Source organism: Apus apus, chromosome 10, assembly GCF_020740795.1.
Source record: "Apus apus isolate bApuApu2 chromosome 10, bApuApu2.pri.cur, whole genome shotgun sequence".
NCBI lineage: Eukaryota > Metazoa > Chordata > Aves > Apodiformes > Apodidae > Apus > Apus apus.
This window is the reverse complement of record NC_067291.1, coordinates 12,157,925-12,184,581: the sequence shown is the minus strand read 5'-3', so window position 1 is coordinate 12,184,581 and position 26,657 is coordinate 12,157,925. Positions and strand designations below refer to the sequence as shown.

At 35.4% G+C, this 26,657-nt stretch overlaps 1 protein-coding gene across 3 annotated transcripts in view; it reads right to left on the bottom strand.

Moving 5' to 3' along the window:
• The window catches only part of EFL1 (elongation factor like GTPase 1), a 62,656-nt gene that overhangs the window by 15,302 nt on the left and 20,697 nt on the right, over positions 1 to 26,657 (bottom strand). For all 3 annotated transcript variants that reach the window (XM_051628334.1, XM_051628336.1, XM_051628335.1), the window contains exons 16-18: positions 7,969 to 8,100; positions 5,538 to 5,685; positions 1,254 to 2,257 (exon numbers count right to left, since the gene is read on the bottom strand). In XM_051628334.1, coding sequence (XP_051484294.1) covers positions 1,254 to 2,257; positions 5,538 to 5,685; positions 7,969 to 8,100 — 1,284 coding nt within the window. The remainder of the gene's footprint in view (positions 1 to 1,253; positions 2,258 to 5,537; positions 5,686 to 7,968; positions 8,101 to 26,657) is intronic.

Below are 26,657 nucleotides of genomic sequence, written 5' to 3'. Positions count from 1 at the left end.
CAACTGATGAGCCAATGCATGTTAATTACATAACTATAAACAATCATGCTTTTTTGGTAATGGGCATTTTTTAAAACAGCCATTTATACAGCGTTTGTGTGGTTTGAGAAGTATTGTGCTAACGTGCTCCTGGAACAGTAACGTGTAACAATACAAAGTCTGATTTTGATAGGTATTCTTACATGTCAAAAAATAATTAAATAATTTTAAAATGCAGTTATTCTGTCATAGTAAGTTGTAGTTTATGGTAATGTGCTAGTAAGTTTACCTCAAAACAGCTTTTACCAGGCCTAGCAAAGCGTAACTCCAGAAAAGAACAGGATCGTGCGTCTGTACGTAACAATTGTTCATTCAAAGGCATTTCCCTTCACTACATACAACTGTAAATTTTGTTCTTCAGACCAATTTGTTTTGTGTAGCTGCCATCATTAAGCTTGTGTGCACAACAGCTGAGATTCTTACAACAAATAACAAAATCTTTAATTATTTTATGTGTGATATACTATAATTTCTGTCATGAGTAGTATTGTCAAAATGATTTTGCTGATAGCTTAAATGCAACGGAAGTTAGTTTTAAAGAAAATCTTGGTGCATTTGATCAGATCCAAAATGCAAGCAACTCTGATGGAAAACTCCAAGAACAAATGTTAGGGTAAATTAAGAGGTGTTGTAAGTAGGTTGTAAAAACAAGTTTAAGTAGGTGTAAGTGGTAAGGTAATGTAAGTGACACAAATTTGCTATGCACTCTGTTTGCAAAAGCTTACAGATGCTACAAAAAAAATTAGGTACTAACTAGACTGCAACAACTATATAAGATTCCTTCTTTTTCCTGATTATTATATTAACTTAAAACATCCTTAAGTGGCACTAACTAAGATTCTGCACTCGTTTTACAAATAGTATAGGTTTCCTCATCTCTTGATGGAACTATTAACTATGAGGCACAATATTGGTACTTCTATTTACTGAAGTTGGTATTACAAAAATTTCATCAAAAGGCAACATTTTGCATCTAGCACTCCCAAAAAAGTGTAACACTTTTTATGCCTATGCTTCAGACAAGCAAGAGGAATGCGACATTTTCCTTCAGAACAGTATAAAAACTACGTATCATTGTACAGATCTATGAGAAAACTATAAAAAACTTCTGACAAAACTTTTAATCAAGTTATAATTTCTGGTTCAATCTAATTTATAAAACCTCACCTTGGAACTCAGAAAGCAATTTCTTGACAAAGGTTTGTCTGTCTTACCTAAAACTTCTGCAGTAGCCATAATTTCACACGTGTACATTGCTGCCATGAGCCTCTGTGGTTTTGCTTGCAAAGCATAACGACAAGCTTCCTTCATGGTGGCAATTAGTTGACCAGAGAAGGGACCATAACAATCTGCAAGTAAAACTTCTCCTTTGTGTCTACTTGTTTTCTCAGGTGATTTTGGAATGCTTTGACTGCCGTCCTGGTGTTCATTCACACTGCAAACTTCATCCGTGCAACTGCTTTTTAGAGAAGTATCTTCATTTTGTTTATGTTCTACGGCATCACTTTCCCCTGAATCTTGACTACCAGTTGACAGCATCTCTCCAAGCTTATTCATTTCCCATTTTTCCACTGTAAAACAAACACCCATGAGGGGTTCTTCACACATGGGACCTGAAAGTGTAGCCAGCTGAAATCCACTAACTATGCTGTTGTCAAAGTCTCTGTATTTAGTTAGTTCTTTCACAGCACTCCCAAGGCACTGCCACACAGATCTTTTGTAGCCCTCAAAATTATACAATAAAATATTAGGCCCACACTTCCGTGGTCCAAATGACCAGATCTGATCAACAGCATTCCTCCACTTCCTTCCCGGCAGATTTTGCTCCAACTTGTGTTTGAACTCCTTGATCCTATCAAGAGTCTTCTGATTTACCTCATGTGTTTTTTTATCTTCATTCAGAGATGTGTTGAGTTGCTCCATAGTTCTAATCAAGTCACTATTTTCTTCAAGAAGTCTGGTTACCTCCTCAGGAAGTGGCACTGCTCTTACACTGAGAGTAGCTTGTTTATTCGGAGTAGATATTGTCACAAGGCCATCTGAATCAACCTGAATTCCTTCAGGAATTTTATTTTGGTCCTCTTTTGCTTGGTGTATGACAGCAACTTTCTGCTGTTTTCCTATCTCTTCATTCACCATATCAACTTTTGGAGGTCTCGTTATTGTCTCTCGGAATGGTATAATAGGTGCTGAAACACTAATCTGTACCTTTGCAAACCTATAAAATTTAGAAATTAGTTTCATTAGTTTTTATTGGAAAATTCTCAAAAAATATAACATCTCCTAAAAGAAGAAAACAAACACATTTTTAATGCTATGGATGAGTCTTATTTTTTAACTAATTAAGAAAAGGTAAATTCAATCCTTGCCTTTAAAGGAACACAGGAAGCACAAATGAGGTATAAGACAGAAGGTGAAGCTTTTGATCTTTTTCCACACTACAAGAAGTGAAAAAATCTTATGAGTTCAGTTCAGCCTCCTAACTACAATTAATTTATCGTTTGCTTTGCAAGGTTACTAGCAGTTTTTAAAGAAATTCTTTTGCATCGAGAGTTGAAAGATATAACTTTAAAAGCTTTCTTTTTTTTTTTAAACTATTTTGGGAAATACCCTACAGAGTGACGAAAACCTGTGATGGAAATTAATTATTTGTCTTGAAATGTGGACTTTGTAGGAAACTTTCACTACACTTTAAAGAGTATTTCAAAAGATGAGGAAAATTAATTACTAGTGATTAAAATGCTCTAGAATCAAAAGTCTCACATCTTTGTGTATGCCAAGGTGTTATTTCACCACCTAGCAAGGAAGTGGCAAATTTATTAGCTCTTTCATATATTTAATAAAGATCTCTATATTTATTAATAAAGGATCACCTTCGTGACTTCAAAATATCCTGTTTGGTACTTCCTCTGTTTACTGTAATCACAGGAGCTGAAATTGCCAATGGTACCACAGCAAAACCCTGGGTTTTTAAGAACTGTGAAACTGATGTTTCTTAAGTGCACAGAGTCAGCACCTTGTTCAAATACACTCAGGATTTAACTGAGCTGAGGACACTGGAATGTTGAAAGTTTATCATCAGATCTGGAAAGTAGCCTGTAGTTCTCACCTAAACTGAAGGGGAAAAACAAGTCTTGTAGTGAAATCTCCCAGGAAACAACTTGCTGGCAAGGGAAGGGTTCCTACCACTGGTAAAAAGGTAATCCTGTTTCTTCAGAGCTTTGCAACCATTTTCTACAATACCAACCTGTGATATAGCACCAACTAGCACCAGATCAATGGAGAATAGGTTTTGGTTTATAGTTTGAGTATGAAGGTTTAACAATTCTGTTTGATACTGCCAGCTCAATTAGGCTCAGTCTTTAAACACATGGAGAAAAACATGACCACAATTGGAATGACCTGTTTCTAAGGTCCAGATGTTAATTACCTTTATTTATACAACATTCCCGCTAATTAATGTTTGTATTGAATTATTTTACTATACAAACAGTTATTTTTTGGATAAGGATAAGTCACTGATCCCTGTAAAGGAGAAGCAGTTAAATTTTCATGCTGCTATAGTTGACATCAAAAAACAAAATTCATGTAATGTTCCATTACTCACGACTGTCTTACATGACTGCTCAGACATCTGTAAGGCTAATACAATGCATTCAGGAACACTCATACTTCAGCTCTCTCTCATTCTAAAGCCAAAATATTTTGCTGTAATCAGTTTTAGAATAGCCACTATTCTGCATCAAGCTCTCTTCTAATTAGTAATACCTACAGCTGAGAGCTAGTAGCTGAATAACTGCCTGTAAGAAAACCACAACTGCCACCACCTGAAATCATAGGTACTTACATCCAATCAAACACAGCTTAAAGTAGCTCATCAGTTTTAATCTACATAATCTGAGCCTTAAGAAACAACCAAAGGCTTTGTCTTTAGCACTGTGGACTACATGGAAGAAGATCTAAAGCATCTTAATCAAAATACTTCACAAGTCTGGGAACAGTGACGATTAACATTATCTGTTTCTCTGTGACTGGTAATGTTGGTATTTGAAAAACCCCTTTCATTAAACTTCACACTAAGCCTTCACATGAGGTACAATTCATTGCACCAAAAATGGCTCTAAACCAGAGTATTTTAGAAGGTATTATTCTACACTCCAAGAAAAGTACAACTCAAAAAAAAAAAAGTTAGAACTGTGTCCGGATTTTTCTTGCATCAAAACTGCCAAAGGTTATGCCATGGGAAATGGAAGTGATGCTTTGCTTTACTTTTGCTTTACTTTTGCAACCAGCATTAAAAGTTAACAGATATAATTTTGTCCTTCAGTCTGATAGCCACTATTGTAACCGTTTTGTGATACAAAGCAATACTCTACAGTCAGCTGAAACATTTTAAGGCATTAAAAATTATGTAAGGGATGGCAAGAAACAAGGAAAAATTATTTATTACATTTATCTGACAGAGTCAAGAGTTCTGTGTCATTCTTAACCATCCATGAGGTCCAAGCATGTTCATTAAATGACAATAAAAGGACTAACCAAAATTTCCTAAGTTCTCATAAATTTTGGCAGCGTGATAAAACCTGCAGAGGAAAAGCAAATATAATTGTAAACTTTATTTCCATGGGACTGAAAACCAGGAGATCTACCCTTTTTGCAGTTTTCCCATGCACTTCTATTATACTAAAAAAAACAAACAAGAAGCCACACACTGCTCCCACCATCTTCATTCTCTTTGTTTCTCATTCTGAATAGGGTAATTGAATCCCTTCGTGCTTAGTATTTGCAATGCTCTTTAGACAGAAAGTTCTAAAAATTTCTATTGTAAAATGCAGGAAATAAAATGTTCAAAGTTAAAAGGTTCACAGTGGGACAGACAATCAGGTTGGCTTTTTTGGTTTAGAAAGAAAGGGACAGTAAATGCATGTGGACAGAAGTATCAGAAAGTTATAGGAAAGGACTTTACAGACAGCTGCTCTTCTACCATTTGAAGAAACATTAGAAGACACTAAATGCATGCAATTATGCTTGCAGAAAATATTGCTAATCAGTGAGAGAAACACAAATTTTAATTAACATTAAAAATAATCCATATGAAAAGCAAAGGAACAGGACAGACTGTGCACATACAATTATGGTCTTGTTGATTTCTAACTTTTGAGAGCTCATTTATCAGACATGATTTCTCTCACAGTTTTTATTTTGCGCAAATGACACACTACATTCTTAATTGGACCCCTGAACCTATTGCAATTTATCATTTCTAGAAAATGGTCCAAAAGGTGGACAAGATGTATAAACATGATAAACTAGTGGCTTCTGCCCAACTGCAGGTAATTTTATAGCTACAAAAAGGTACATTTATAATCCAATGGTAAAAACAGCTCGTGGGTGAAGCTTCTGTTTTACCAGAATATACATCAAAGATATGCATCTGACAAAGAAATACAACAGACATCTATGAACTAAAAATATTTCTTCCTCCTTGCCCCGCTAACCTTTCCTTCAGGTCATCCAAGCAGCGCTGAAGATGAACTTCTCCTGCTGTCACTAGCACATGCTCTCCCGTCTCCTGGATTAAAACCTCTACACATGGATCAGCCTGGTTTAAAAGCTTCATTCCTCTGACCAGCTGAGGCATATCACCTGGCAAAATAAGGTATTACTAACAAATACTGAAGAAGGAATACTTGAGGTAGGATACTCTTAAAGTGAGAAATACTAACAGTCATTTTTATGGAAGTCTAAACAGAAATACATATTTTAGGAACACTGTAAAACTGTTCCCTAAGTTCTGAGGTCTTTCTGTGAACAAATTTGTCAAAAAGAGAGGTATGGATTAAGAGCAGCAACTGAAGACATAAGCTATACTCATAATTTATCACCAAGAATGTATGTACTGATGAAAAAAACTCACATTATTCAAATCATAACCATGGGATACATTTGAAAGGATTGTACAATTCTGTTTTACATTTTTATCTTGCTTCCTGTATGCAATTACTATACAGTTCATAAATAGCTCACAATCAGTAATAAATGGATGTTATCAATATGACATGATTAGAAGTTCAGATTTCACCCCTCATTTTCTCAAATTATCAAGAGCTATAATCTCTCTTATTTATTAAAACTGTTTAAAATAATATTTCAGTATATAACCATTTCTTTTCAGTCTCTTTAGCTAAGTGTAGCAACCTGTATACTGATAATGCTTAAAAGGTCCCAAAAAACATAAGGAATAACATATTAACTTTGCTAAAATAAAAGCAAAAATTATTTTATATGAATTACTTAAGAGGGCATAACAGCGAATGAAGCACAGGAAGGATTTAAACTATCTGGAAACCACTGAAAAGCTTTAATGATACTACAACCTGAGAAGGGGAAAAATAAGGAATGTGAGAGTTTTTCAGTGAAAGAATACAAAGCTGCCCCTAAATGAAGGTTTTGAAAAAGAGTTGCCTTACAATTAATGGAGAATGAACAAACACAGCAGACTCCAATTTGGCTCGATTACATCAAATCTATGCATAAACATTTTGTGTCAGCACTAATACAATTTAAAAAAATTAATTATTATTCCTTTTTCTGTTTTTACATGTGAGGTAAAGGAGACCCACAGGCCTTCTAGGAATGTGTATTCACATTCAAAAAGAAGAGTGACATTAAACTTTGTCACTCACTTGGAGACTATTACAAGAAACATGATATTGTATATTTTATGCTAAGCTTGTAAAACCAGACATAAAAATAAACAAAAAGTAGAAAAAACAGTGTTAGTTCACTTGGCCAACAAAGTTGAACAAAGACTTTCAACCTTATCTTCTGCATACATAGGCAAGTAATTTGTATTTATTTTAGCCACTTTTCCAAATAAGCAAATGTAGTTTTGAGGTAGGTCTGCTGAGGAAATCCAAGGCACTCACATGAGACAACATGTTAGAGCCATCTCCAGACTACAAGCAGCTCACTGGAAAACTGATTGCTTTCAAGCTGAGCCTGCAATGGCCAAATTTTAGTTGTCTTCCTCTTATTGCAAGCAGCAGCTGATGTGCAGGGAACTTATGCAAGTGTAGCTACCTTTGAGGCTTCTGTCCCTCTAACAGATTTGGTTCAAACCACAGATTCACAAGTTACCAGAGAGGAGAAATGAAGCAATGGTGTAAGAATGATACAGTTTCATTTCCTTCAGGAAAAAAACAACCAACAAACTACAAAAAAAAAAAAAAAGTCAGCAGTTCTAGACTTATATTCCTTAAACTTTTATCAACTTAATACTACATTTAGTAGAACCAGTCATTTCCAATACTTTCAAAACTGCTTTAACAAACTAGGATGTACAATATGTTATTATCTGTTATTCAGATGCGTGGGACAAATAGCTGCTAAGCTGCCCAATCACTTTCTAAAAAACATGTAATCTTAATGTTAGAGCATTTTGTATCTGAACAGAAAGCCAGTTATTTTGGTTCTACTAACACTATAACAACAAACGGAAAATGGGCTGAAATAAAAAACATAATCAATTAGAAGCAGTCCTGCAAATCTGTAATACCAGTTTAATGATGTAACCTAGAAGAATGTCAGCAGAAGTGAAAAACCCAAACCTATTCTTACCCTCAGAATAAAGGGATACTGAACCTTTAGCATCACATACTGACTTGACTTGTGCAACAGCTAAATCTGACCACAAAGGGTACAAGAAGGACTTCTGCATCTCCTTACCTACTGAGATATGAGCTAGCCAGCTAGAACTCACAAGGACAATAAAGTATGGCCCTCAAGGCAACATATATATTTGTTTTATACTGGGACAGTCTCTGATTCAGTGGATGTATCACAAACTAGCCAAACCACTCCAGGTGGGAAGCTGCATTGCTATCACATTGGATTTGTATTACTGCTCCCATTCTCCTTTCAACTTACTTGGATGTTTGGGTTCTACAGCCACCCGCACAATCGGGGTAGCTTCAAAGTTGAGAGGTGTAAATGGTGGACAAGCTGGTGATGTTGACAATGTTGCAGACTTCAGCACAAAATCTTGCAGGCCTCCTATTCCTAATAGAAAATGGGGGAAAAAAAAGAAAAACAACCGACAAAAAAAAATCATACATTGTCATACTAAATGAGAATAAAGTCATGATCACCAAGCTAAAAAAAGTTGAAATTATCCTAATTACAAAAATCAGATTCAAGAACTCCTCACTCTTCATATAAAGCATCTGTCAAAATATTTGTGCATAATCTGGTTACTCAAGTCTCTGGTGTGACATTTGATGTTCAGTCTCATATTTCCCATTGCATTCTCTCTGTATTTTAAAAAAACATGTTTATATCTCTGAAGAACAGAAGGGACATGAGGACTTTTTTCCCTTCTAATATGTCCAATCCCTTTTACAGCTTTGACTTATTTCTGTGGTGGTTTAAATTTAGAAAAATTTAGATTGCAAGAACCCTCCAAAGGTCATCTAGTCCAACCTCCAGCTCAAAGCAGAGCTAACTTCACAGTTAGATCAGGGCCTTGTCCAGTCAAGTTTTTAAAACCTTTAATGATGGAGACTCCACAGCCTTTGTTGGCAAGCTCCTCCAGTGCTTAATTACTCTTACTGTGAAGAATGTGGTTTTATTACTTTCCCACCCCTCCACCCCCCATGTCCATTTGGGACTCCCCTTTTCTGCAACTTCAATATTGTAATTTGTCATATAGCAAGCTATTAATTCTAATTCTATAGATTCTATTATATATTTTATAATTTCAAATTTATAACACTGCCAAGTTGGAGAAAACTGAGCTTAAACTGTAGTGATAAGAAAAGATACAGAAAAAAAAATTTAGCCATAAATCTGCAAAATAGATGCTGTAGTCTTGGCTGGCTGGCATGTTTAAGACTATTTGAATTATTGTCTTCAAATTCCTAACCAACAGGACATTGTGCATAACTTAGTCAGAGCAATAAAACACTACCAGAAGCGGCTGAGTAATAAAGACAACAAAAAAAACTGATAGTGATATATACAGTCACTTTTCCTGATTCTCCCTCAGTCATAAGCAATGAGCATCGCTGTACTTCTAACGGAGTGTAAGTTAAATGCACGTTTTACTTCTTGCAAGAAAACTAAAACCTTTAGGTCACAATCTATACCTGCTTAAAAATAACATTTGCATTTGTAGATTGCTGAATATTTTGTGTTCCTTCCTCCTCCTTCTCTCCTACATGCCCAAGTAGTGATAAGCAGATAAATTCTTAACCCAGCTCCCCATTATCACCCTAATACTTGTTCAGGTTCTTTTTTGGCTTAGTCTTCTTTATTTGAAGCCAGAAACAGAGGGTCAGCTTCCACCCTATGAGATCATGAGGGAGTTTAAATTCTCAAGATCCAGTCTGCTGCAGAGTTATAATCTGCAGAATCAGGCTGTTTCTACAGCTCTGAAGGCTGAATGTCTGGCCAGTAGCATATGCCAAACTCCAAAATGTCACTATTTAAGAAAATCTGCCTCAAAATCACTGGAAGCAGAGCAACATTCAACAGCTTTAAATGCAGGATAACAGATGCTACAAAGAAAATAAATCTGTATAAACTCTGCTTTGCACCTGACCTATGACCAGTATGTATTTCCTCTTTTCACTTATTCAACATGTGGTTTGAATGAAAAACAAATGCTGGATCACCATCACCACCAGGGACTGAGAAAAGGGATGGGTCCATTTTATTCTGATCTTCTCCAGCTGGTAAAAGCAAAATGATTTAGAGTGGGAGGTGAACTGCTTCTTTTCACAGTGAAATGTGAACTAGAGAAATCAAGTTACCAAATCTTATTTCAGATAAATTTTTTTTGACACGTTACTTTACCTTACTACCATAAAAAAAACAAACAACAAAACAACAACCTTAAAGCTTTCTGCTCTTTTGTTTCGTGCTTGAAGTTAAAAGTACATGAATTATACTAGTTTTTGACAACAAAAATGCACTAAATATAATTTTTAAAAAAATCTGACAGTTTTCACGGAAGTCTGTTAGGCTTATAATGTGATCATTTTACTTGCTCAACTGTGTGAGTTAGCACAGAGCAGTCCAGCCCTGATGAAACTATTTAATTGATAAATTCTTAGTAACATAAACCAAAAAATCCATAAAGATTAAAGCTTGGAGGTTTTTTTGGTGTAACATGATTATTAATAACTGCTAATGTATGTTTTGAATTATGTTAGACAGACGTAACATAACTAATTTCAAAGTGCCACATGTCATGACAATGGAATAATTCTACTAATTATTTGATACATCAATCTTAAATTCAGTGTTTATCCCACTGAAATTTACAAATACTATATGAGATCACAGATCTCAAATGTATATTAAGGTTAATCTACTTAAGCAGATTTAGAAAAGCCACTCCAAAACAAAGCTTATAACTACACCTCCCATTTTAAGATTTTGTTCTGTTCAGCCCTTGAAAACAGACATCATAATAACACACACATTTTACTTAATATTTCTTTTTGTAGTACAATAATTTTCAAAAAGAAAGGAACCAAAAGTAAGAGGAAACTACTTAAGCAGGGAAGGCGAGACAAACTACTGTTCTTTTGTTTTAGGTTAAAGAATGAAATACTAAAAAGCACTGCAAGTATTTCTGAATGTCTCACCGAGCAACCTCGTTTACAAACTCTGCAGCCTGTCACACAAACAAACATGCACACCAGTAGGCACTTTGTTGTACATCTTCCAGAGAAGCTGAAGCTAAAAATGTCCACAGGAATTTTAAAAAGTGTTAACTTCATCAGGAAACTGCTGCTTCTTAGAAACTCTGCCTGTTGTGTCACCTCATTTCTGACTGTTCAGGGGAGTGTGAAAACCTTCACAAAGGTCCTTCTGTTGTTAAGCCCCTTCTATTACTTGCCCTAGAAGATAAGAATACTAAATCAAGTATATATGTACTTTTATCACCAGTGTTTTTACCACATGATGGAAACAACATGGTAAAATTAGATAACAACATTGTGACTGAAATTTTCAAAAGGAGTAGAAGATTTAAGACAAGTCTCCATTTACTTTTCACTTCTGTGTTTTGGTGGTAACCACTACACCTTAGACACTAATTTTGCAGCCTTTAAAGATAAAGCACATGCTTCCATCTGAATTCAGCTATAAAGATCTGAACACATAATAGATCAATTTCAAGATATATGTAATTAGTTTCCTTTGATGTGGGAAGATTTAGTATTTAATTTCAAGATGCAAAAAATGAAGCAGACGCCACCACCACGCATAACTTTCTCAATCAGATAAGGAAATAATTTAGTCTGCAATGTGAAAATCAAACAAAGAAGAATGAAAGCTGTTTAAATTTTAAACTTCTGCCACATTGTTACTAGCCTCAGCACATCAGTTCAGTGGATCTTTATCTTCTCTCACTGATGATTTAACCACTTAGGAACCCTTAGCTGCTTTGGCATGGAGACTTGTCAAGCTTTGGACTAACACCATAGGAGCTAAGAAAAAAAGCTAATGTTAATCTTCCCAATAAGGCTCTGTCTCCACTGGAATATATTATTTCCTATCAACATTGCTAGGAAAGCTTAAGACTTAACAATATGCAAAGACTCCTAGTTTAAATGCTCCATGCACTGCACTATGTATCAGTGAAGAAAGGCCAAGCAAACTCATTGGTAACTAATGTAAAAGGAAGTTTGATGCAACCTTCTGTAAATCTATACAATCTAAAATCTTAGAAAGTGCATGTGCCTCTTGTTTCAAAGGGAGTGTACAAACAGACTAAGACCTCTATAATTTTCTTTGGACAGTAATACAAATACTATTTTTTCCTCCCTAGTGAGAGACATTTGAAAATAACTATTTTTAAAAGGAGTTTTAAAGAACTCATATGAGAAAATAAATTCCCAAATCCACCTTAAAAGTATGATTGGCTCTTAGATGTTTCCAGTTTCTCTTTAAAGCAAATGGACTTAAAGCCAACTAAACCAAAGCCAAAATAAATAATAAAAAAATTAATGAAAATAACTCCATCTCAATCATTGTTTTCCTTCAAATCTACCCAGAGAATTCTCCTTTTCCCATTATCTATCTAGGATAAGCCTAGAAAACATTATACACCATTAGCAGCACACTGTTACCCATCCAGGTGACTAATACTGGTTCACTGTTTCCACACACACTTTCAGCATCAGGCCCCATCCTTCCATTACTATCCCCAATTAAGGAAAAGAAAAAAGAAAACAAAGAAAAAAAAAAAAAAGGAAAAAGAGGAGGAATTTTACAAGGGGGAACTGGCTTTTGGCAGGATTAAACTCTGTTAAAATACAATGCCTTTTATATTTGAAATATTTTATAAATTACTGGGATTAAAAGATGGGAACCGTGGGGATTCTGGACAAGCAGCTACCATGGCTTCAGAATACCCTCAGTTATACATGTATCGCCTCAGATTTTAAGCATGTTTCTCTTGAGTCTCATGGGGACTGCACAGAGACATCCAAGGGCAGAACTTGACCTTTCTATATTAGAAACTGTTTCTGGAAAGGAAGGGAATGTAAATCAAGACACAGACCACATTCTAGTTCAGATTTCACCAACTTTTTTTCTGTAATATAGACCACATGCTAGCAGAGATTGCCGGTGAGACTCCCCTTCTGATCTCTAATTGTGTACTTCCCCACCAATTGTTCTTGCTCTTGAGGCAAGTGGAAATGCTTGCAAGCCTTATTTCATCTGTTCTCAGTACTCACAATAATTTTACAGTAAAAGGTAATTCAACAATTACTTTTGTATTTCATTCCCTCTTTCCCAACGTATTGTGGGGGTTTTTTTGAGCTGTATGTCTGCAAATCTCCAGTATCCAATAGACTATAAAAGCCTCTGCCTCTTTTTCTTCACGAGTTTCAAAGAAACCAGCTCCACCTAAATATGCACTAGAGATCAACAAGCAGAAACATGAATTCAGTGCCTCAATACTAAGGTGTCAAGAAATACTTTTATTGCAGAACTTTACTTTTAGCTCCACAAATTGAGCATAACTTTCTGTCTAGATTAGAATAAATTCAACCATGTTATTAATATTGTTATAACAAAATTCCCTCTCCCCAAGAGGGACAGTCATGTGATAGGACATGGAATGCAATGAGCAACTTCTGACACAAGCACCTCCATACTTCACTACTGAATCATCGAGTAATAAAAGATGAAATTAATGCTAGAGCACCTCACTGAGTTACTTGAGGGAAAAGACTAGTAATTGAAAGAAAAAACACTAACTGCTTTGAGAAGAACTGCAGGAAAAGCAACAACACAATCTAGCAGCATATTCAACTGAAATCTCTTATTGCACAAGTAGTTGCAAAGAGAAGTGCAAACATATATAATGATTAAACAAGCATCATTTATCTTCTGCAGAGATTCTTTGGAGAAAAAATACCATATATTTGGTTAAATACTCAGCATAACATACATTTCCTGACTGTTGACTGAGTTGACAACTGTAATTATTAATCTTCCTAGTTTTCTCAGACTAGGCTAAACACAATTTCAAGGAAACTATAAAAAAAACCTTTACATTAAACTGTGACACCTTCCAAATGATAAAGTGAAGAGATCTACCTGCACTCAGACTTTGTGAAAAAGCCAACACTAAAGCTGAGTTAGGATTTTGTTTGCTAAAATACAGATTTACCTTACAGTAAACATAACAAAACATCAGTTAATATTCCAAATCTGACTTCTGGGTTTACAAATAAGTGTAGCCAAAATGAAATATTGATTTTCTTAAGTTGGTTAATGAAACAAATAAATATAGAAGATGAAAGTATTTCAGATAACGATCAGCTTCTTATGTTAAAAAAATATTTTATTTGTCATGCCATACTCATTTTCCTAATGGAAATGATCCTGATTTTTAAAATATTTATGGTTAAACTTAATTTTAGCACAAAAACTTAGAAAGTTCATGCTTAGAACTGTAATGAGCCCCCATTTCTCTCTACATATTATGAAATCAACGCACTTGTAGTTTCATGAAAAAGATATTTTAACTCCAATTTAAGTGACTTTAATTTTTTAACTGTGAAGCGTTCTTGATAAAAGTACTAAATGGCACCTTCTGGGGCTTTATAAAAATGTTAGCAGTTCTACTCAGCAGTACACATGCTATATTTTGCCTGAGCCATACTTTTTCCATATACCATGTGAACTTGACATCAATTGACAGCAACAAGATAGAACAGTAGATATGTGGACAGATATTAGTGCAACTTGACCACAGAGCCACTGGAACTCACTTCAGTTAGCCTGTACATCAAATTAATGCTTGTATTACTGCATGTGGAAAGCATTAAGCACCATACAAAACTCTCCAAGGGTTTCTGAAACCAAATTTGAGATTCATAATTACTTTGAATAAATTATTTTAATTTGACCTGACAGCAACACATCTGAATTTGTTTTTTTTTTAATGACTACCCAGACTTCAGAGGCAGTTGTTGTCCCAAATAAATGGAATTTAAGAATGATTGTTTCAACGTATTTACTTTGATAATCTGAAAGTCCTTTAAGAAATGTTGATTTTGGTGTGGGGTTTTTTTCGGAGAAGTAAATGTGCTTTTGTAAATAAATCCATGAAATTGCATATTGTACTGGAAAACAGATCAGCTGTACTCATATGCAACATCCTATGCAAGGGAAAAAAAAATTGCCAGCAATCCTCTCAAAACAGAATATATATTTTGGGGTGACTGAAACTCACCAAGACTTCAGCTCTAACATTGACATCTGAAGACAGAAAAAAGACTGGGCTACCAAAGCTATTTTGTACCTAATTATAAACTGATAATAAATCTCCAACATTTGTTTTTATGTAGACACTGAGGAGACATAAAACTCTATACAATATTTTAATATTTTTGAGAGAGTCCCTGAGGCAAAGTGCAAGTGAGTTAAGATCTAAAGTTGAGCAGGGTTTTGAGCACAATAGCAAATTGGACTCTAATTTCTTGAACAAATGCTTCCCACACAGAGCAAAATAACTAATCACAGCTAATGGATCAATAACATCAAATGATTTCTTCATAATTCACACCAGCTGTAGAGTAGTGTAAGAACCAACCAATGATTAAGAGAAAATGTCATTTTAGGCTTTATTCAGTTTTAGTAACATGTCCTGAAGATGGCCAGACCTCATGTATACACTGTTTTCATAAATTGAAGATGATAAAATATAAGTAATGTCTGTTACTTTCCAGAATCAATTATAAGTCATGTTAAAATTAATGAGGCCTTGAGGCACTGATCTTGCAAGGAATTCATTTTAATCTATAAAAGTCTTAGAGGTTTTGTCATGGTAACCTAGAAAAAGCTTCATGAACATATTACTACAAGATCTGCATTATATATCCTAGGTACATGGGGATTAAGTATCTACTACTGTAAGTGCCAGTTACAAAAGAAAATGGTAGTTAGCTTAAAAGCTCATTGAATTTTGTCTGTCCTTGTGCTGATTTTAGAACTTGTTTAAGTGTAGAATCCAAATACACTTTATTTACATTTCATTAGTTGAAAAAAAGAACATGAGGACTTTACCATTCAATACATCAGGTAAATGCAAAGACAGACTAATCAGTAACTTGGGTATTTCAGACATCACAAGTTGAAGCAGCATATCAGCTACCAAATGTGTCCAATATCCTGTGGGAAATGCCCTACTGAGTCACTGACCATTTATCGTGTTAACTTGTAAGACATGCAAGTAACTAATTAAAAATCAATTTTCCAAGATCTGACCTAATGCCTAATGGTCTCCATTAAAGGCAGCCCCCCCCACCCTCATTACATCTGCCCGTAAGTGATTTCTGCTGGCTTATTTTGTTGCCTTGGGATATACAGCTTGAAGTGTTCCAAAGTACCATAAATAATGGATCATTTCAGCCTACGTTATGCAAAAGCTGAAGTTTATTTTAAATACTTTTCATCAAAGATAAATAATAACATTAAATTTGACTTCAAGCTAATGGAAACCTTTAAACAGCTCATCTATAGTTACAAGCAATAAAGTTTTGGGGAATAATTAATTAGAAGAAAGACTGTAACAAAAGATAACACCTTTCCAATGCCTCAGATTAAGACTTATTTTGACATAATGGGTGTACAAACAGATGGCATGAGAAGGAACAGAGAATGCCTTAAATACACTTGCTGTATCAGCAGTCTAGAAAGCAACTGAGTTAGTTATCATGTGCTCTAATTTAATAGCAAAATAAATTCCAAAATAAACAGAAAATGCATTCAAATGGAAAAAAAAAAATAAAGAGAACTTGAAGCTTTAACATGTCCACACCTGGAAAACCCTTGGCATTTAATTTCCTTTTCAACAGGAATAAAACCAGTCACTGATTGCTTCATTTGCATTTCAGGATAAAAGGAAAAGAGATGCCAACCCAAAAGGCAGTCTAAGAACACCATCTCAGATACAGCTAGGATGATCTAGAAGCCAGTTGCCATCAAAAAGAGCAAGCTTGCCCTGACTTTTGGCTTCCCAGCAGCAACACTGGCATTTGTCAGACTCTGGGTGAGCCTACTCAGGCTACTAAAATAAACAGAGTAAAATTCATGTAATAAAAAGGCAATTTTCCTTCTCACCCAATTTTCACTCCCTCAACCAAGAAAGGGTTAATACATTTGTAAGAGATACCATTTCTGAGATGTTGTCCAAGAAAAAGCAAATCAACCTATTAATCACAGTGCAACTCCTACGGCATGACAAAACCAACCACAGTAGAGGTTTAACCAGCAGCATCTTATAAAACCGAGACCACCTTTTTCCCCTTCTCATCCATGCAGAAATCGAAGCTAACACCTCAAGGCCCTGAAACCAGTTTATTTGTCTCCATGCCCCACTGCTACCCTCTTGAAACCAGATCAGTCTGGCTAACATTTTGCTGACTAAACAGCAGAGTCCACACATGTGGTGTCATGTATCAGCCACAAGCCACAGCAGTGACTCGGCTGCTGCTTCAAAACAAAGCAGAACCTTGACACACAGAATGTCAGCTGCTTTCTGAACAAGAGACGTGGCCATTTGCCACTGCTAGGTATGAGCTTTAAATGCTCTGAAAAAGTTATGGGTAGATGAACCTTTTCTACTAAAAATGAAATGCATTTCTGCTAAAAATGATTGATTACTTAAACAACTTTTTTTGGTTGAGAAGCCATGATTCCAACACAGTACATCGTATTTCCTGATGGGATTATGCACACAGAAGAATCTGTTAAAAACGGAGTATTTTCTTAGTCTCATTTCCAAAGTAAACACAGCTCCCTCAACAACTTTTAAACATGTTGTCAACTTCCACTAAGTTTACCAGTGAGAGAGAGGAGAGGGTTCAAATATCATTAAGTTTCCACAAGTTATGTAAAACCAATGGCTAAGTACTGAAGGGAGACCAAAATTGGTGAGCTCACTGAAAAAAGGGCAGGCAAAACACGGTCATTATGTATCCCACTTGGAAGCAGCTGCCTGGCGACCAGCATGTGCATCCTGGCTGGCCAACTGGGACATGCAAAACTGCAGGATAGGCATAGCTTAGAGGGAAGCTGAGGATTTTAAGGACACCAGTCCATAGGAATCCAGGCTTTGTTAGTACCACTGCTCAGAGAACTTGCTTTTTGAACATGTCACAAAAAAAATTTGTCCTTTGTGGAAAAGCTCTGAAAAATGTAACCCTCAGGATTCCATACATTTTAGTCCTGTTTTTGAAAGCTTCTCAACACGCAGCTCTTTGCATCAATGAACCCTGTAAGATGTCTTTAGAATTCACCACATGTGCTTTCAACTTCCTTGTTCTCAAAAGCTCCAGCTGACTAAAGAGGGGGGAATTGGTTTGAACGTCTTTGCTCATGTGCAAGTGCAGGAACTGACATCACCATTGTGCAGATGAACTGGTTCAGTCTTGCAACTCACGATTGACCCAATCCTTGAATATTGCATAAAGCATGACTTGTACAGATCTTAAAATATGACACTCGGAAAACAACAAGTATTTACATTAATATTTATTGCTCAACACTATATTTCAGAAATCCAATTAGTCACCGAAACAGACATCAAAGTTGGCAATGACAATACTTCAGCCAAGGATTCTTAAAATGACACTAACAGATAAAACTGAATTATCCCCCATACATTAACTTAACTGTATAAGTTATACATTTAAGTGTGGCTTTTCAGTTTCCCCACCAAGACAGAACATAGTCTTGGCTCAGGTCTGCTTACATTCAAGTGAACGACAGCGTGTGTAAAACAACACCAAGTACCTTTGATAAACCTGCCAGCTTCAAATTCATTCAGATGACAGAAAACTCTCCATTCTGTAAGGAAAAGCTTTCAATCACATCTCACCTGGAGTCCTTAAGTTCACTGCAATTTTCCTATTGCGTTTTTGCTATCTTCATACAAACAGGCTCAGAAACAAATATGGCAATACACAAGGCTCACTACTAAATTAGGTGAATTATCTACCAAAACATGCCTACACAAAGAAGGCTACCAAACACAAAACCCCTCAAAAAAACCCCACTAGCTAGAGTCTATGAAAGTTATGACAGAAGAGCAGCCTTGGAAAATGGAGCCTCTCATATTTCAAAATCACTGGCCTGAATTTTGCCCAAACTTCTACCAACATTTCAAAATACAATGAAGTCAGCAGGTGTTCCCTATCTTAAGACAAAAAATTCAATGGTAACAGTTCTTCAAACATCAACCTTACCTACCTGTAACTGGAATTATATATATTTTTATAAATAGCAAATTCTTACAAATTCAGATTCTGAAATCTGTAAGATGAAACTCAAAGTTTTATCTATGGCTTGCTATTTTCAATTCATAGAGTTTTGATAATGAAATTGGAATAGCTATTACTTGATAAGTATAAATGGAGCTGAAACTCACACTGCTGGGCTTGCAGCCTCTGCAGAAGAGTATTTCTAGTAAATATCAGCTTTTCCAATTATTTAATAAATTATAAACCACTACAAAGAATCTGAACTTATAGCCTAAACTAGTGCTGCCCCTTTAACACCGTTGTTTAGCAGTGCTCCACAGTTTGACATCAGTTGATTCTCCTAAATATAGCTCTGCCTCAACTCCCCCCCACAGTTCACAAGCCAGACAAAGCCAACTTCATGACTCACACCCTGATACAGGCCAAACAACCCTCACAACACTTCTGCAATTTAATGTGAAGCATGAAACAGCATCAAAATCTCAGGAAAATATTTAGAAAATAACTAAAACACAGCCTATATTAATAATCTCTTGACTTTGTAACCTTCTCATTTGTTACACAAGATTTTAATTCTCTGCAGCCGTGTTTGTGTTCAGTGGGATTGTGTGAAGAATTAATTCCAACCTGGACTGCCTCGCTCAGACTCCCATGCCCTCACTGCAACCCTCTCCTTGCTTTTTCTGTACTCTTTGAATAAATTTTGGTAACAACAGAAGCAAAAGAGAAATATAGAAAGTAATTAAAGGCTTTTGTGGCTAGTTCAAATGTAGAAGTAGAGGCATTTCACAGCCACAGATGGTATTTATTGTAAGGATGCTGTATATTACAAGCACTAGGTCTATTACACACTAAGAAAAACAATTCTCGTGTGGGTGTGAAAGCATGGATCTTGCTCCTCTCCCTCTCACACAGGAGGCCTGGCTAAGATTAGAAAGTGTTCCAGCAGGAACTAAAAACACATTCAAATAAATTGCCCTCATGGATTAGCGGTTTATATTGCAAACAATGCCAGTTAGGAGAAGAGCTTTTGCATTTGCTTAGGTTGTGGTTAACTAAAATATTCTTGTATAGTCTCACTTTATTGACACAGGGTAACTAAGGTAATCAAAACACACAGCTGAGGTACAGGAGCAAATGTAAAAGCACAGAGAAAGATGGAATCCAGAGGGAAAACAGGTTAATGCTAAGATTTGGGGCCAGGAGCTTAGGGGAAAAAGGGGATATTTCAGAGCCATGTTAACACTCCAAGGAGAGCTGAGGGAGGTCCTGCCTCATTTCTACAGCCTGCCTGTTACTCTGTGGAGAAGGCAATTAATGTAGCCATGAAAATTAAAAAAACATTTAGAGAGAAGAATTTTCCCATCTCTTTTTCATATGAAACAGTAGATTTTCTCAGGATAAAGGAAGTATCAAAGAAAAAAAAAGGAAGCAAAACAAGGTATTTTCATGACAGTGGCTTTGCTTAAAACTACACTGACTCTGAAACCAGTATATTATATCCAAGTTCAGTTATTAAGTAGGCACCACACTGATTGCAGCGTTTTTGCTTTCAGAAATCTCAATGAAATTGATTAAAACTATTTGTAGATTTTCTGCATTAAGAAACGCACATTAAAAACCACACTCCAAAGTTTTCACTCCACTGACAGTACAGTGCCCTCTGGCTTCACATTAAAAGGGAATATGAAAATAGGTCAAAGAATAAAACAGTTACCTGGTTCCACTTCTAGTAAAGGAACACATGGAAAATTACATGACTATCTTTTAACTACCCTAATTTGTCAAGGAATCATCATCAGAATTCAGATGCTCTGAATATTGAGAACATTTGATATTCAACTTAGAATATAATCCTCATCACACAGTCATGTGTATGTCACAAGAAACTGAAACACACTGAAGAAACAAATAAAACATTATTATTATTATTATTATTCAAAAGTGTTTTGTTCACAGCATATTTGTTTAAAGCATAAAGATGGGAAAGAACCTTATTCAATCAAAGCCATGTAAAGGAGTATCAATTTTGCACAACCTTGTAAAAGAGATTTACAGAAAAAGAGAGAACATTACAAATTCAAGAGAACTATAAATTTTTCTATTGCTAAAACCACATATACAGAAAACAACTTCCTGAAGTACTAAAGCTGAAAAAGGTAAGATTAAAGAGAAATTACTCAGAAGTGGAGAACTACACAAAAAGTGAAAAACTAGACTGAATCAACAAAACCTACGCTGCCTAGAAAAACCACCTTCATCCACCACTGATTCATTGCCTCTGACAGGGCACAGAGAGGATAACATTTTCAGACAAGTAAACTGTAATTTATTATTTTGTCCATATTCCTGAAACAACGCTGCATATTCTCAGCTTGAATTTTACAGAACCCACAGCCATATTAAACAAAGGAAATGTTCCTTTAAAACAAATTCCTGCAAGTTTGAGTTCTACAGGAAACTACTTCTGCAAAGAGAATTCTCCAGTGTGTTTCATTAAAAAAATTATTTTGTACAAAAGAATAAAAGGTTCAATTATACAGCCTTAATATGGATCTTTGTTAAATCAGGTGATTTATACCTCTGTTGAAGACTGAACCTTAAACACTAACTCCTGCTTGCTGAATCTCTCAGCTATTTACTCTACTGGTCCAGTTTCCTACTTCATCCCTGAACTGATGGTTCCCACTTCTTCATACAGTATACTTCCTAACAGCACTAACAGGTGGGATATTCTTAGAAATGGAGTTCTGACAACTTTGGGTACAAAACTTAAGTCACTTTTAGGTCATTTATCATAGATCCTCATTTAGCAATGGATACTAACGTCTCTTTAGAGATCTTTAAAAAAAAAAAAAAAAAGTTAGATGGCTCCTGTTAGAACTACATGGTCAGAAAGGAGAGTACATGACTATAAAATGCCACCTACTAAGCAATACTGACATTCTAGTTTTAAAGAGAACACCAGTTTAAGAAAATACAACACACCAAACACAAAAGCATGCTCCAAGTAATTTTTATGAGCAGATTGAGTGAGGGTATAGTTTTCAGCTCTTCAAATGAAAATGTGAGATTTATTCCAAAAAACATCAGTGATGTATCTCAGTATGTTGGAAAAAATCCCAAATGCACCTTTAAGGATGTGGGCTTCGTCAATCGTCTCGAAACTTGACCTTAAGATTTCTATTACCATTTTATATTGGTGATGCTAACTACTTTAACACTCTTGTTCTCTTACAGCAAAAAAATAAGAGGTTCATTAGCCAAGTAATAAACATGGCTATTTCTGCAGACAACTGTTCTCCCATTGTTTATACATGGACATATTCAGTTTCATAGAGGGAGAGACTAAAAATAACACATTGATGCTGACTAAAGAAAGTAACTGTGAAATACTGGGGAAAAACCCTATCCTCTCTTTTTACAGAGATTTGAAAAATCACACCCAATCAAATACTTTCACAAAAGATTTGGAAATTCTGGAGATAAGCCAGCCAGTATCTGGGACCTAAATCCCTAAACAGGTCACTACGGAAAGGCTGAGTAACATCTGCCTGGGGCACTGACTACATAAGTCAACTCTCGACCCCTGCATGAGAAAAAAGAGTCACTTTCCTTTAACACTGGCCCTGAATTCTAATCAATGTATGTTCGTGTAATAATAGGCATCTAAGAAATGTGAAGTCTCAAGGCCAAAAATCACTTAGTTCTGAAGTAATTAGAGGGGTGATAAACAGAGATGACTGCCTGCACCTCAAACCCCTCTTTCCAGCCTATTTCTAGATCTTTGCTTCAAGAAGCTGCAGAGCATGTGGCTGCTTCTGTGCTCTGAGTTTCTCCAAGCAGCAATGGCATGAAATTGTCTTGATTCTTGTTAGTCCCACTGCTGCCCACAGGCATATAAGTAGCAACAATGAACGCTGACAAGTCCAGGCAGTTTTCCTTCTGGTATTATTTGGGAAACCTCAAGCATCAGCAAGTATCTGCCCACATACCAACCCCAAAGAATCAGGAGGGCTTGCCTCACATTTGCAAAGATTATTTAGAAATCTAATTCTCATTTACATGAAAGCTCAGATTTTACAGATTAAAATAACTAGAAGTTGCTTTAAAACTGATACAGCAAGTTTCATTGCATTCTCTCCTTTCCTCAAAACTTAATTATTTGATTATTTTTTTAAAATTAGAATCCAGCAGTGGTCAAGTGCAAACTTAAAGGGCATTTTTGGCTGGATGAATGTATCATGACTTTAGCTGAAATAACCTTATACAGCTCCATTTTTAAATGTGATTAAAAAACCCTTCTATTCCAGTGGCAAGAGTAAATACATTTTTACGATCTCATAATAAACTCCTGAAAATAAGAGCAAAGAACATTCCAGAAGCACTAGAGAATTAAGAAGTGGTTTTCTTCAGAAAGAATTACTACATTTATGATTTCCTTTTATAGTCTTAAGAAGCTACAGTCAGAAAAAGAGGGAAAAAAATATAGCTACTCAAAAAGCAATTTAAATTCTTCAATATAAATTAAAAATACCCAACCTAAAAAGGCATTATAACTATTAACCATTCAAAGTATTCTTCCCCAGAAAACCTTAGGGTCAATAGACACATGTCAGTGCTACACCTCTAACCAAAAGACATGTCAAACGTTTTTCTCTCCACAAATTACTCAACCTGCTTGCTGGAATCACACACAGTACAGAGCAACAACTGCAAAGGGACCAAGTTCATTACAGCAAAAGTAGAGTTAAGAAAGTGGTTTCAGTTCCCAACACTGAAAGAGGTCAAACAACAGATTAACTATTGTATCTGTGGGTCAAAGAAACAACTTGAGCATAATTAATTTTTTCAACAATTCTACCATTCATAAAACATTAATAGGATAGGAAATTAATATAGATACAGTGATGTAAGGTAAACTCAACAGGACACAGAGAGAAATCATCATTCAGTAAAAAAATAAAATCAGTTCAATTATATACCTTTTCTTGAAAACTGCTGGATTGCTATAAATGAGTTAAAAATGCAAGGTTATTTTATTGGGGTTATGAGAGAGCAGTTAGCAATAAAAACTGTAAACTGAAGACAAAGGTTTGAGTTCTCTTTGTTTCATTCACTATTTTGGCTAATTTCAGTAACATTCTTGAGAAAGACTGCCCTCCTGTGTTCACTGATCATAGTATGCCCAGATGAAACTGCTCATGCAGCTGGAATCACTTCAAGCTGGCTATTTTTTATGTTTTTATTATTTAAATAATCACATTACTGATTCAGAGAGTGAAATTAGCCCACCAAATGTTTGCACAGAAATAAAAGGCTGGTGCAACAGCAGGACTGTTCTTAGGGCTTTCACAGAAGGTGGTAATGCTTGCGAGTTGGCATCAGTCCTAGAAAGCCATTCTGGGCTTTTAAAATGGCATTGCTGCTTGCAGCTGCTCTTTGCTCTTAACAGAGGCTGCTTATTAAAAGCTTCTAAATTGTTCAATGAAGTCCTAAAGGAATAAAATGCTTGTTAGACACCTTGTAATGAGGTTAGCTATACTACATCATACCAGCTCTTCAGGCTAACTACAGGTGTATGGGACATATTTTCAAAAAAGTACCAAAAAACCCAGAATCATTTCCCATGTCATATTGTTTACATGTCAAGAATCACTGAAATGCTTTATAAATAATTAAAACATGAAAAAATAGTGTATGGAAAAACAACATTTTAGATATGGAAAAAAGGTACACAGCAGTCTGTCATGTAGGAAGGCAGTTCATAGAGAGCTGGCAAGAGGAGTGACTTCTAGATTCCTGCTTTTAACTCTGTCATTTGGTAAGTTAAAGAAACAAATGCTCTTAATTTGGCAGAGCACTTGATACTCATCTGGCTAACTGCATTTGAAATAATTCAGGAAATTTTCTAGCCTCCTGTAAGCATTACACTAAAGCACTACAGATCTAATGGTAAGGGAAAAGCTTTGCTTTTAACAGTATCCAACAAAACACAAATAGCACTTGAATAGTCATACAGGCAGCTCTGCTAAAAATCTTGGGTTTTGCCTGCCAGCAAACACAAGTGCATTGCTGTGACACTTGTGAACAAAAAGCAGCACACGTGTCAGTTTTAAGAGGCACATTGCTCTGAACTCAGGTGTGCACATGCTCAATGTGCCTTCAGATAAATTTTATTCCACTCAAACAAAATTGTATCATTTCATGATCCTTCAACTATTTATTCAGAAAAACATGACACTGAGTCAAGTTTAAAAAAAGCCTACATCATTCACTTATACAAGTACCTAAACATGCTTGCACCTAGACAGACAGGTACCTAAACCAGCATGTTCAGAAACAAGTTCCTTTTTTTTTTACATTCATATTTGCTTAAATGATGTAAAATATGAACCAATACACAGCATGGGAACTGTGGGTCTTTAATCCGTGAATGCTATAATCACAAAAACCCACTACCTCTTTTTGCCTATTTAAAATACATTTTTACACTACCTTCAACAACTTTTTCATTACAAAAATCTTTTTTTTTTTTTTTTGCATAAAAAAAAAAAGGTATTTTGCTTTCAATTACAGGAAAGCAACAAGAAAAATACAAAAGGGAGAGGGTGGGGAAGGAAGCTATTATGTGCATCTGGAGGGCAAGCACTTGCTCAGTCTTTACTTATGAGCCCAAATTACTTTTTCCTCACATACTGCCTTCTAATTTTTCCTTTGCCACTTTGGGGATCACCCACTAAGTTCTTCTAATCATCTTCAACCAGAAAAAAAAACAGAACAAGAGCTACAAAATGATGCTTTTCCTGTTCATGTATTTTTCATTGGCCTGGTTTAAACAAACAAATAAATAAATAAATACCTATACACGTACATTTACAGATATGTATAAAGAGAGAGAGAATGTAGCATGGGAACAAGCAAATCAACCATCCCCACTTCCTCTTGAATTAACTAAAATACAGACTCCTATCCTACAAAATACTTAGTGGTGTGACAGTGGTAGTCTTGATTTACATGAAATAGTCTTTACATAGAAACATCAAAAAATTTAAAACTTGCCTGTAGTAGTCTCATTTGCAGAATTTTTACCAGTTTTCCAATTTAAATTATTATTTCCCCTCCTCAAAAAGCAACATTTTTTCATTCATGAAATGACATCATAAATACTGCTTCCCCACACCTTTCATTACCAAACAAGAGTTTAAAAAAAACCTTGTTTTGCTGTAGTTCATATATTTTCATTCATAAAAAAAAAAAAAAAAGAATCAAATAACTTTTAAAGTTTACACTTTCTAAATTCTAAACACTAGCTGTGATATTTAAAAAGACAAATGAAGGACAAAACCAGCATCATACTCTACAGCAAAGCAGCTCAGAATTTGGCAGAAAAGATCATAACTCAATGATTAGGATGACTTACCATTTAGAACACTGTCTGTGGAGAAAGTTCAAAATTTGAAACAGCCACAGAAGAAATAATTTTTAGCACCATAGTTCAAGCAGACCCATAAATAAAATCACAATTATCTGCATGGCTAGAGAAGTCATAATACAAAATTTCCACTATTAGCAAAATATTATAAATGATCCTTGCAACTTACAAAATACAAGACATTCCTCCTGCCTTTGGCAATTCCTGGCAGCAACACTTACCTGGCAATATTCCAACCTGAGGATAAAAGTAAATAAGGCAAAGAGAAAACTAGGGGTTACACTAGCCATGTATCTTTTCTGTCCTGACAATTCAAAGTTCACAGAAATCACAGTTTAATTATAGTGCCTTCATTTTTTGCACACAAAACATACCTAAAAACATTCACAGAT